This window comes from Colias croceus, chromosome 6 (assembly GCF_905220415.1).
Source record: "Colias croceus chromosome 6, ilColCroc2.1".
Taxonomy (NCBI): Eukaryota; Metazoa; Arthropoda; class Insecta; order Lepidoptera; family Pieridae; genus Colias; species Colias croceus.
In genome coordinates, this window is record NC_059542.1 from 6,984,750 (window position 1) to 6,998,510 (window position 13,761).

Consider the following 13,761-nt stretch of genomic DNA (forward strand, 5'->3'; position numbering starts at 1 on the left):
ATGGACGTAATTCTTGGAGATACGTAGATATAAAAGCTTTATAATTATCTTTGAGTTCTTTAACTTTAAGTTCATATTTCACAAATTAATTTTATTTATTGAGTTTTCTTCTCTGTATCTATAAGACACGTATTTCCCAAAGCTCAAAGATTCAACTTTGTTTACTGTTCAGTGCTTTAACTGTTAATGCTAATTGCTCAACGGTGCATACATAAGCGTTTAAACTATGCTGTCATTGTGTTCCATCCTGCAAATTTTCCTTGTTGTTATTAGGCTTAAACGAGCTTAAGTACATTTCATGGCTCTTTTACATAAAACAGTATTGTGAAACTGTGGCCACTTTCCTGGAAGCAATATAAATTAAATAAACTTCCATTACGGGCGGCTATTGATCGCTTAACTCATTTGAATGCTCGTTTAATTGTAGCAATTATTTCACGTTTTATGGCTATTAGTAATCAACACAAATAACAAAGTTAATGTAAAAAGCCTTCTTTTCAAATAACAGTTATTTATAGGATTTTATTGTACACGTAAATGAATACATGATAATACATTGATTTTCGATTAAATGTGGAAATGAAGACGTATACAATGCATTATATTATTTAACACACGGCGTTTTTAAATGTGAAGTGAATAACTCGCTAATTTTGATTAAATGGTACTATTTAAGACTTAATTAGTTAGGGAACGTAATGGATAAAAGCTGTTGAACATTAATATAATAACAAGAAGATTAATGGTCGTCAAAAGTCTCACTGTCAGCTAAAGCAAAACCCCGCATTTTGCAAAATTATAATAAATGCCGGATACATAATCCAGACTGAATATTGTCGATAAAGAGTGAATGAGGCATTTGCTCCGCCATTTAGAATCATAACTATGGAAAATGACAAGCGATTATATTTGTGCCGGTCGAGTCGTATAACTGAATTCAACCTTGCAAATAACTTTATATCGCACCTCTACATACCATACGATCTACAAAATTTACCAGATTTGTACACTTATACTTTTTTAAATACGTTTATTGGAAAAATTTTAATACATCTATTACAAAAAAAATAGTAGATACATAAACGAAAATAAACATGTAATGTAACATAAAATGTAGTTATCGAAAGCTTTTATAAAAGAAGTGGGATTTTTCACGCTTGAGGGAAACAATTGGATCCGGCTTAGAAGGTTTTCGCTGTGCATTGCAAATGATTAAAGATACAAGAATAAAGAGAATTTCTGATAAAGCACTTTCTTCGGTTTCTGTTATCGGTAAATGAGCATGCGCGAATGAGATTGTGTCGTGATTTACTATCTACTCCTATCGCAGGTACGTAACCTTTCCAGCTTACGTAAGCTTTCCGGATATACTTCCACTTGAGGTAGAATTAATTTAGAGCCACCCTTCTCCTTTGGACATAAAAATAATAGAGCAAAAAGTAATATTTTCCGAGATGGAGAAATTAATTTGTATAGGCCAGTCAACCTTGCTGGTGTTAATTAACATCGTAAAGGGAATTTGCCTTGTGAATACTTATCATCCGACTTAAAAAGGACAAGATTCAAAAGCGGATAAATATTGGCAAAGTATTTTTTAGATTCGAATAGTTAGTTAGTATAAACAGATTTAAATAAAAATATGTTCGCAAAGTCCTAGCACACCTCGTGCCGAGGGTTCTTCATTGTTTAAAAAGTTATAACAAGGTCTTGTTATTTTATTAAGACAAATGCCATTTCTAAGCATTCTAACAAGTAGATAGGTAGGTATTGCATAGAGAGGAATAAGTGGTGTATTTTAAAATGATTGAAAAAAATTGTGTCTAAATTCACTACAGAAATGTCATCCACACCACTGATGGATGCATGGCGATCGTCATCTGTGCGTATTTCAGGACATATTCTGCACCGAACTACACTCTTGTGGGATAACTTACCACCTTCTGCATTTCCAAACCGTTATGGCCTATGGGGTATGGGATAAGCCGTCAATACTTTCTTACGCAGTGTTTCTAGTGTTACGATTATTATTGGCAGTGACTACCATAATATAGTGATAATCAAGTGAATCGCTTGCTCCATTCATTTAAATCCTTTCGTTAGAATAAGGACTATTTTTAATTCGACTAGATTTAACGAAATTACAAATTTACCAGTTACTTAAGATTTCGTATCGTTTCGCTTTCAGTCCTGTTATATCCTATAATATTTATAATGTTCAATAACATTAATTTATAAATAAATATCCACAAGAACAAAGATGACCTCTTTCGAAACAAACCATCACTAAACAGATGCCAGAGCGCCATCTATGATCATATATTAAAACCATTACCCTTCGCCTGAAAATAAAGCGTCGAAGCGCCTGAAAATAAAACACTTCTCTACCGCTAGATGGCGTTGAGTGAAAGAATTTTTTTTATTATTCACAAAATAATAAAAAAGTATCCATTCTTCAATGAGATCTTGTATAAATCAAATCATAAAATACATATTTTTTATGTTTATTCGTAGTCATATTTAACTGCATATTGTAATTTTTTTTGTCGAATATGTTCTCGTAGTGCCTGGTGCCTACGTACTCCTCAATCAGTAATAAATATATTTAACATTTTTTAATACGCTTTAGTTTTAATAACAGGTACGAAAAGTCAAGACAGGTCCTTTTAAGGTGTAGTTATGTGATAGAGAATGCGTTAGTTTTGGGTTTGATCATATAATATATCAATGTGATACATAAAGGTACGTATTTTGTCCACATGTTTTAAAAATATATAGAGTAAACTATATATACAGTGGTGGACGTATAATTAGAAACACGTAACACAATGAAGTAGTCATCAAATTCATTTGACATTTGTGTATAATAACTTATTAGAGATTAAGCATGATTTCATATGTAGGTAGTAGAACACCCGTTTGTCTAGCTTTAAAAGAAATTGCTAAATTTTAATCAAACGTTAGCATAAATTAATAAAATTGAACAACTTTAAGTGCCGTCTAAATTCCGAGTATTTTTCATTCTGGACAACAAATTAGAAACAGCATGGTTCGAGTGTTCTAAAGTCAAAACCTGTTGAAATGCTGCCAATATTTTTTTCTTCTGAAAATATTTGCACCGTTTTTTAAACATTCTATCTAAAAGTTTCTGAAAATTAATTAACTTTGCAGTAAAAATGGGTAAAAGTAAGATTTGTGACCCATCAACAAGAAAAATAATCTTAAGTTTACATTTTGACAAAAGCTGGAGTTACAGGAAAATTGCAAATCATTTAGAGTGTTCGATAAAAAGATATTCAATGTTATAGTCTATTTCAATAAGTACGGTAAAGCCGGGGCGGACCGCTAGTTTCTTATAAAACTAGATAAACGGGTGTTCTATTACATATGATATAATGCTTTATCTCTAATACGTTAATACACAAATGTTAAATAAACTCGATGACTACTTCATCGTGTTACCTGTTTCTAATTAAACGTCCAACACTGTATATATATACCTACGTAATAAGCTACTAGACTATGCATGACGGTATAAAAAATATTATTAGTACCTACCTAGTATAAAACATTTCTATAAATCTCTGCTTGATTTTTCTAGTACTTTTTTCTTACATTACCTGCCTACTTATTCGTGAATTTCGAGCGAGCGAGTGCCTTTTCTGGTTATATTCGATCGAGTTAACCAAAAGTGCCAAAACTTTTAAATACAAAGTTTGAAATCTGTCATACTCTACTTTTTGTTTCTAGGTAATTTAGTACTTTCATTGGTTGAAGGTAAATTATGTGATCATTAAGACTTATGAGCTTCACGAGCAAAGCAGAGTAAATCGGAGAAGGGTACTTTTTCCGATTAAAAATCAAGTACTCGGTTGCAAATTCTCGGTTTTCAATAAATAAACCACAGATGATAATATAACACCAATTGAAAAATCAGATGTTTTGCGCGAAGTGACAGTACCTAGTACCCACCTCAACGCTTCGCTTATGAGGCGTGCAAAATTAGGGGAAACGCTGATTAGATAAAACATAAATCGAGGTAGTGCATACAAAATTAGCAACACAGTCCCTATGTTAATCTTTTTAGTGTGGTAAACATAACGTGTAATATTTATTAAGATTGGAAATGAATTAAACTTTAAAAACTTGGTAAATGAAAATGGGTATCATTTAAGCTATCACCAATATAATTAGTTTTGTGTTTCTTAAATAATAGGGTTTGTCCTCAAAATAGTAGATCTGTCACCAAAATGTAGTCACCAAACAATGCAAAATCAGTTCCACAATAAATCACCTAAAATCCTGAGATACAAGGTCTAGTACCAAATAAATGTTTTTGTATGTATTATAATAGGTGTGTCCTAATAAGTATTTAAGCAAACTAATTTAAAGAGATCACCAATAAATCATTTTATGTTACTAGAAAACAATTAAAGTTAAAATAATCAATATTTATTCTTAAAAATAATAACCACTGAAAAATCAGCTCTGGTTTAATAGCTGGCTTATGGCTAGCATAATAATTTGTAGATAAAACACTTACCTAATTAAAGTTAAAATAATCAATATTTATTGTTAAAAAACAATAATCACTGAATAATCAGCCAGCTTTAAGCGTATGGCTAATCCAAGGCTAATCCAATAATATGTTTTCACATAAAAAGGAGCCGAGTCAGGGATCGATAATCGATTTATTTGGTGACAGATCTACCATTCTGAGCACAGAGCTGTTATTTAAGTAACAAAACTGTTATTATAAGAACGAAGTTTATATTCATGTAATGCAATATAATTTTATTGGTTATCGATCTCTTATTTTACACACATATTAACATTTATTTGATAATTCATACCTGGGAACAATTTTTGTTTATCTGAGAACGAAAATATTTCGTGGTGATAGATCTATTTATTAGGTGATACAACTTGATGACAAATATAAATTTTGGTGATAGAAAATATAGTTCCCAATGAAAATAAAGTGCGTAAATCCGTTGAGAGGGAGTGGCGTTGAAACAAAACAAACAAATCGTGGCGACAAAACAATGCTCCCTAAAAACTTCCTAAAATATATTCTTAGAAAATTGAGTGTAAAATCGCCAATCCACGACAATGTGGCTTTGATTAGTTGACTTTTGCTTCAAAACTCATATTTTACCCACATTAACTTTTATTGTCAAGGAAACATTCCCCGGTGTCTATATTATTTGCAAAACCGAGAGAAATAATGAAAAGTGTAGAACAATTCAGAATGAACTTTGTATACTTAGATTTTATTTAAATGACTTACACTGAAATCTGGGTACAAGAGCAATATAAAGGAGTATTTTCCAGAAATGATCGCCAGCAATTTATGGATAGTAATATGTACAATGTACATGGCGATATATTATTTTTTTCAAGTATTCTTATTTACACAGTCCATCACTTAATATTACCATAATATTACCTATCATAATCTCTCTGTGTGATTTTGGCAAGCGCAAAGAGGCAAATAAGACGCAACTTGTGTGGATACATCGAGCGATTTTAACTTTTAAATGTAATATTTAATGCCTAATTGATTATCTAATAATGATTACGCGAAAACATGCTGTAATATTATATTGTAATAAGGCAAATAAAGGATTTATTTATTTAAAGAAAATACTGAATCAGTTTGTATTTCCTGAGCCAAACTCTTTTTTCGCAAAGAGCACTTAGCGTTTAAAACACGAATGATTTTTATCGAAAATACTTTGCCGTTCACAAATTGTTAGGGTGTGTTTTGTTTATTATACTTTTACCAAGCTATAAGTACTTCGACGGCGTTTTCGTAAGACGTAATTACATTTCGGAGAGAACATTAAGTACCGCTTACACACGCTTAGGTTTATACAACTTATATGTAATATGTTATCATGCATGAAAATGACATTCCTTTTACAAGATACGCTTGATATTGAAAGTTAATACAAAATTCATCGTTGAAAGAAAGTTAACACAATTCGAAGCCCTAGGTACTTATACGTTTGTAATTGGAAGCCGAATTGACAACATACTGGAAAGATTTTCCCTTTTCTCTAACAAATTTCAAATTAACTTCAATCAGGCCGTGTCAACACCTTTCAAATTGTTTAAACTAATCACTGAGACTCCACCGCAAACTCAACTAGTTGAGATAACTAGATTAAATAAATAATATGGTTCTTGACTCAAGTTTCATTTTGAACTTTATGATATTGTATCAAATTCAATTTTTTTTACGTATAAAGATGTATCTATACATCGTTAGTATTTTTCAAGTGTTAGGTACATTGTGTATTTTATCTACATTTTTAAATGCTAAACTTTGAAAATAAAAATCTTTTGTTGCACTAAAAGTGTAATTTATTGACAGTGAAAGACAAGTAATAATTTATTGAATTGATCTCAATTCAATCAGAGATATCTTACTTAGTATTTTATGTATACCTATCTCAATATCTGTGGTATTACATTTCAACCGCTTGCCTACATCTTGAGTCACTATTGTTAACCCTAGAATTAATATTACGAACATACCACTACAATAGGATATATACCCAAGTCTATTAATATACTATTAATGTCTTACTCTGACCTCTATTAGATAAATGAATCGTATAGTATCTAACAATATGTATTTACCTTTCTCCATACCAATGATATATCTCTACAATATTTAGATGGAAAATTTCAAACCTATATTATTTGATGAAAACCAAGACAAGCAAATAATTCTCATAATAAATGTAGTATTTAATTGTTAATAGCGACACGAAATTACTTATCATAACTTAATTACATATGCTGGTCAGTTGTGGATTCGGTAAACGAGCTATTATTATTTTATTATATTACAAGGAACTGTTAATTACTGTTTGGGTGTTTAACAGCCCCAACTTTGTAATTTCGACGTAAATTTCAGTTTAAAATATAATCATAGTATGTTTAAGATATTTCTCTGAAATTTTTCTTAAAAATTTTACATATTTTTATGTCTAAAACTTAAAGGAAATAACAAAATATTGCAGACAATCAAGATTGTTTTTAAATTAATAAATTAAATATATCTGGATATTATATATTATGGAAAGCTTCTGCGAACTCATTGCTGGATATAATATTCATTTTTTACGATAAGGCGAAACATCACTAACCAAACAATAGCCTATTTGTATGAAGTAACAGTAAAAAATGGATCGACTACATATCGACTATAAACAATGCAACGACTGCCTTTAGCGCATTTTGTACAATACATCTGCTTTTTACTTTTTATATTTAAAATCAGTATTTGTAACTAATCACAGAAAAAACGATAGAAAGAACTTTATTACTTATATGATTTCAACAAGTACTATTTTAAGCAATCGTTACATAATTCATATTTTCCTGAAAATAAACAAACAAAAATCAAGTAAAATAAACAGCACACCATATTCAGGCAAAGCTTTTTCATTGCCGCCGCAAACTGATTCAATTTTGCAAACACAATTTCTGGTAATCGATCGTCAGTCGATTGAGCAATGAACAAACATACTACAGATAATTTTAATTTTGTATTATAAAAAAAGCACTTGCATTAAGTGCAAACTTAAAAAAATCGTTTAATTGTATTGACAGAATAAATAATTATGTATTTTTATCATTTCTTATCATGATGTTTTGTTATAAATGTAAGAGCGCAAATAAAGATAAGGCCTGATATTCCTGATAAGTTTTACACGAAACTATTTATATTAACCTTCTTACGCTTATTAAACCTTCTTAGTCCCTCCAGTTGAAACGTCGAAGAAACAATTACGTGCGTACCGTGCGTAAAAGTTCTTCGGTAATAGGTGGTAATAGTGAGTAATGGAATAAAACACGATAAGTGCTAAAATTTTGATGACCGTATTAGCGTAGTTGTTTGTTACACCTTATGATGCAATCGAGCGGGAGAATCTCTGTAATATTAGAGTGAAAAAAAAGTATGAGTACAGAAAAATATGATGTCTTTATTTTTGTTGTTTAGATTTATATGCACTTAAATGCTATAAAAATGAGAAATCTCTTATGAAAAAAAATATCGCCTTGTATGCGATTTTTTCTGTTCTATGAAATATTCTTATAAGGTACCTAGGTAATTAATCTTTGTAGTCCTTGAGGTGCGATCAGACGGCATTGTATAGATTGTAGTGTATCTGATAATTTGATTCTGCATAGAACATGTAAATATTAATATATTATATGCTAAATAGATTTTAATAATTATAGCACTCAAAGTATTGGATAAAACAAAAACTATTTTATTCGCCATTAAATAAACGAAGCTCCACAGATTAAACAAGAATTCCGCTGAGAATGGTTGTTTATTGTTTACTGCTGCTTTCAATTCACTGCAAGGGCTGGATTTTCTACCCATGTAACGTTTATCAGTTGTCACGTCTGGTTTAATACACAGAATAAAAATTATATGTATTTCTTATTTACATACTAAAACTCAATGCAGTCTTGTAGGATCCTACATTAGATTATATTCCCGCGGGTTCAGTTAAAACATTTTAAGCATAAAGTTCATAGATACGGTAAATCTGTTTAAGTCGATGTAAGTCCATAACAGTGCCCATAACTACATCATACTGGAACATGAGTAGATCTTTTATAATCAATACTTTTAAACATTATCATAGATAACATATTATATTAAGACGATAAGTCGGTAAGTATTTCTGTTTAAAAATAATTTAAAATAAAACGCATTTTTAAGAAAATTTACTATGACTTTTATAATACTGCAGCCTTAAAAGCACTCCCTGTGGAGGCTCTATTTAATTATTACTATTCTTATCTTCATTGTTCTTCCTGCATAACACAATTTTTTCAACAGATAGTCCTGAAAATGAAATGGTATAGTAGAAACTCTTAAGAAACTCTATATTACTCATACCTTTATTATGCATACTTTTATTACATGGTAACTTTTATAGTCATTATTATAAACAATAGTAAACTTTATTTGATAATGAATTTCAGCCTTTTTTCTCCACTACTTCTAAAACGATATAATGTATCTTAATATATTTTCTTTTTAAAGAATAGCCTACATTTATTCGAGTATCCATCTAAATTGGAAATGCCCATAAATTTCAATTTTGGATAGCAATAAACATGACCACGGCGGGAGGCTTGTTTTCAAAGAATATTATTGAAGTTATGAGGCTTTTTTTTACCTTTTCAGTGGTTACAGTCTCAGAGTTAAGGGAAATAAAACTTGTATAGTTGAGTGAGAAAAGTAAATATAATTAACCATCCGTCTCTCACCCTCATTTCATTGTAATTAGAAACTTCTAATGAGTTGTGTCGCTAGGAAAACTCAGGGACAGTATGCTAAGATACATGGTGTTGTTCTCTTTATATAAGGATACGTTTAATGTTTATTATATAATTTACATAAAATTGAGTATAGTATTAAGTTCTTTTTTTATTTTATTGTCAGCGTTTAAATAACCAATAATTATAACTTCAAAATAGATTTCCAAACACTCTATTATAATAAAAAACGGATTATGTTTAAGTTTTAACCGCTTAAACTGAAAGACTGAGTGAATGAGGTAATAAAAAAGGTATCTACGTGACCTCGCGTTCTTAGTCTGTAAGCGATCTTTCAATCAATTACATCGTTAAATATTGTAAATTGCCTAAATTTTCCTTGAGTTATATCGTCTGAAATTCTATTTTTAATATCGAATGTTATAGTCATCTCGCCAAAATAATGCCTGCTTACAGATTTTACGTAGACACGTAAACTTTGTCGTAAATCATTCACAGTTTGTGGAAGGCAAATTAAGAAGAAAGAAAATGCTTTCCCATTTGGAACCCATAAAATTTATCTCACTTAACTTATTTTTGTTAGTAATTCTTGAACGTTCTAAGCAAGTTCAAAGTATTCACAAATTAAATGTTACAAAATGTCGGTTGATGCTCAACGTTATAATAATATGTACAACGTTAAAATTATATAATACTAGCTTCCCCCGCGACTCCGTCCGCGCGGATGTCGGTCTTCGCGTGGATGGTTTATTTCTCCATTTTGAGTAACTCTGACAATGACATCTTATAAATATCTATTATAAAGACCAAATACGGCTCGACCTATAATAATACGCAACGTGTGTACGCGGTTCTACAGAACAATGTCTATGGATAAAACTGAAAAATTAAGATAATTTTTTTTCTACGTATTTTTCCAAGATAAAAAGTATCCTATTTTACGCCCAGGATAATAAGGTATAATTATACCAAGTTTCATCCAAATCGAACCGTTAGTTTTCACGTGATGTCTTCACATACAGACAGACAGACAGACAGACAGACAGACAAAAATTTTTTTAAACACATATTTGGGTTTGGTATCAATCCAGTAACACCCCCTGCTATTTATTTTTTCAATATTTTCAATGTACAGAATTGACCCTTCTACAGATTTATTATATGTATAGATTATGTTGCTCTACAACCCTCTAACATCCAGCTTAAGCATCATTAAAATCAGCTAAGCCATCCCATTATATTATCAGTAAACACAAACAAAATGAACTTTATTGACTAGATAAATCCAATGATTATATTTTTTTTTTTATTCATAGTAACTAGTATGATAGCAGTGTATTAAAATGAATTAAATGTGAACATTATGTATCTTGTAATCAAAGGTTAGATATTAAAAAAGTGTTTAAAACCAATCTTTAGTACCTGCGATAAGACTGAGGAGCGACAGGCCAGCTGCGTCTCGACCGTAGCACGAGCGCCACTCGCGGCATGGAGCCCTGCGGGTTACTCATTTGTGGTGCTGATGTGCGCTTGCGGCTCCACCCGCGTTTGCTGTTCGCTCCCCACAGGTGCGGGGAACCGTGTTCTGAAAGACACACACAATTAACAACGAAAACAAACAAACATAATTATAAAGAGTTAAATACAAATTCAAATGTATTGTCGAATCAAAATGATGCTACAAAGAGTAACTATTATAATAATTATTATATGTACATTTTAAAATGCCGTAAATTCATTCTGCCTATAAAATGTCGATATTTACGTACGGCAGCTTTGTACAAACAACAGCTGTCCAAAAGTTAAAACTCGGACGTCGGGTGAACTGAAAATGGATAAACATTCGCCATCCCCAAAGCCGTAAATTATAAAGTAGGATTGTATCTTTTCTCTTTATATTATTGTTGGTTTTGTGCACGGCAATGAACCTATAATAATTCCCTACCTATGAATTTTACGACTCAGTAACAATTTGGAAATTTAAAACATTTTCATGTGATATTTATAAATTTTATGTCTTTATTTTGATGCCATAAAAAGATAACTACTAGCCATTACAGCCAATCATTAGAGGTATTCCAGGTGTTTCCAACGCATGCATGAGTCATGGATCAAAAAAGGTTTTACTCTGAAATAGAATACATAGCTAGTGAATTTATTCGGTTTGTTTCATGTAAAAGCGAGGGTCGAGGCTTTATGACTTTTGATTCAGGGAACTGGCTTCGCAATTACTCGCGGTGAGCTTATTCGCTATAGCTCGACTAATTATTTATGTCGAGACGGCAATATGTTCAAACATTTGATAAACGGGTTCGTAGTCTTTAAAGGAAAATATTTCTTTCAATACGTATTTCTTTTAATCGCAGACTTTTGGATGCTTTAGTGCTATTTGAAATAAGTCGTTTTATACATAACAGGAATACGATTTAATATGATCTTGAACGTAAAGATTCGCAACACGTGGCGTACGTCACGTACATTTTATAACAGCGAAACACTGTAACTGTAATTTACAATTTATCGATCTTCCTATAGCTGGTTAAAAGGTTTCTTTTTTCATGTAAATAATGGTAACCTGTAGGTGTCTGCTTAATCACAATAAAGTAATTTCATTTCGGTGACGAGAACATGTCATGGCATATTGCTAAATAACGTTAGGTGAGTCTTATTTTCATTGTTAATTCAAATTTATAACGAATGGGAAATATCTTCATATTACAACTCATTTTGATTTCTTTAATATTTCAACAGGTAAATGTTAAATAAATTTCATTCGTTTGCGTAAGTAGTTGCGTATATTTTATTGCTTTTTTATTTATTTAATATTTATAAGTGATAAAATGTACATAGTGACACCGTTTATTTAATGCCATGCAATATGTACTTAACAATTGAATATTATTTTCGTTGGCCTTTATATTATTTGAATCGACATGTGGATTGCATTTGAACTATTTTAGGAATTTAGATACGAGATTCCAAGCGCTTATAATTATTGTATCCGCTAGGTAGAGTTTCATATACCCTATAGCTGCATTACGAATTGTATTGCGTTTTAAATCGGAAACATTGTATATTTCCATGTATTTTAATATTTTTATTGTATTACTTACAATCTTTGTCACGAAAATGTGATTATAAACACAATTAATATTCCTTGTGTACTATATTTTTTTTATAAATGTAATATCAGTCTAAGTCAGTAACGATTATTACAGCACAGGCACCAAAAAACATATGATTTTAGTAGTAAAATTATATTTTTCAAGGTTGCAAGATAAATGTCATGTGCAAACATATCGTTTAGCATAGCGTTGTGAAATGTTTATGCAAGACATAACACCTGACGAAATGTAATGTTTAACTCACGTAGATAACTTGGCGGGCCCTGTTCGGAGCAGGCGCGGCGGCCGCGTGCACTCAGCAAAACTTCCCGGCGCGGTCTCTCGGTCACTTCACTCAGTCCCATCTCAGACACATCGCACCCACCACCTTCATCACAACCCTCTTCAACCACACACGCGGACATCACTATACCCGCTTTATTACTTAATCAACAGCCCACCGGAGCGACAACCGTAAAAACGTCTAGCAAATGGCAAAGCCGTCCACTTTATTATTCCACATAAACGTCACAATTTTATTGATAATTTCACTCACTGGTCACATGAACTCGACTCGTATTTTTTAAACCGGGTTTCTTGAACCTGAAACAAAATGTAGGTTACGTTATTTATTGTAGAGTTAATTGGTATGCATTGGTGGAGATCTTTTGTGTAACAACGTTTATCTGGGACCGACCCAGTTTTTAATTTTAATTAATGATTTACCGAATGTTGTTAGCAGCGCTCAGTGCTTAATGTTCGCAGATGACCTCAAAATTTATATGGGAGTAAATAATCATACCCAATACCAGGCTTTGCAGCGTGACATTGAGTCTGTTTTGGAATGGGGTGTAGAAAACCGCTTATATTTTAATATTGGTAAATGCAAAATAATGAGCTACTCGAGGTCTCGAACGCCAATCGATTACACATATTATTTAGGTGGACAGTGTCTACAGCGCGTTACAACAATTAAAGATCTAGGAGTTACTTTTTCTTCTCGGTTACAATTTAAGGAGCATATCGTTAATATATGCAATAAGTCTTTTAAAACGCTCGGTTTTATAATTCGAACTGGCAATAATTTTTCTGACATAAAATGTACTATTTCTCTTTACCAGGCATACGTTCGAAGTTGCTTAGAATATAATTGTATTATCTGGGATTCACATGAAAAAAAATATATCCTTATGTTAGAAAAAATCCAAAAGAAGTTTTGTAGATATGTATTTAGACAGATGTATGGATACTATCCATACATGTACCCATCTCTGTATGTGTACGGTATGACAGGCTTTTTCAGTCTGGAATCGAGGCGAAAATACATTTTACTAGTACACGTTTA

General features: G+C 31.4%; 1 protein-coding gene across 1 annotated transcript in view; it reads right to left on the bottom strand.

Annotated features, from left to right (window-relative positions):
* LOC123692597 overlaps positions 1 to 13,761 on the bottom strand; it is a 65,632-nt gene that overhangs the window by 20,319 nt on the left and 31,552 nt on the right. Inside the window, exons 2-3 of the mRNA XM_045637359.1 lie at positions 12,682 to 13,019; positions 10,735 to 10,897 (exon numbers count right to left, since the gene is read on the bottom strand). Coding sequence (XP_045493315.1) covers positions 10,735 to 10,897; positions 12,682 to 12,841 — 323 coding nt within the window. The 5' untranslated portion in view covers positions 12,842 to 13,019. The remainder of the gene's footprint in view (positions 1 to 10,734; positions 10,898 to 12,681; positions 13,020 to 13,761) is intronic.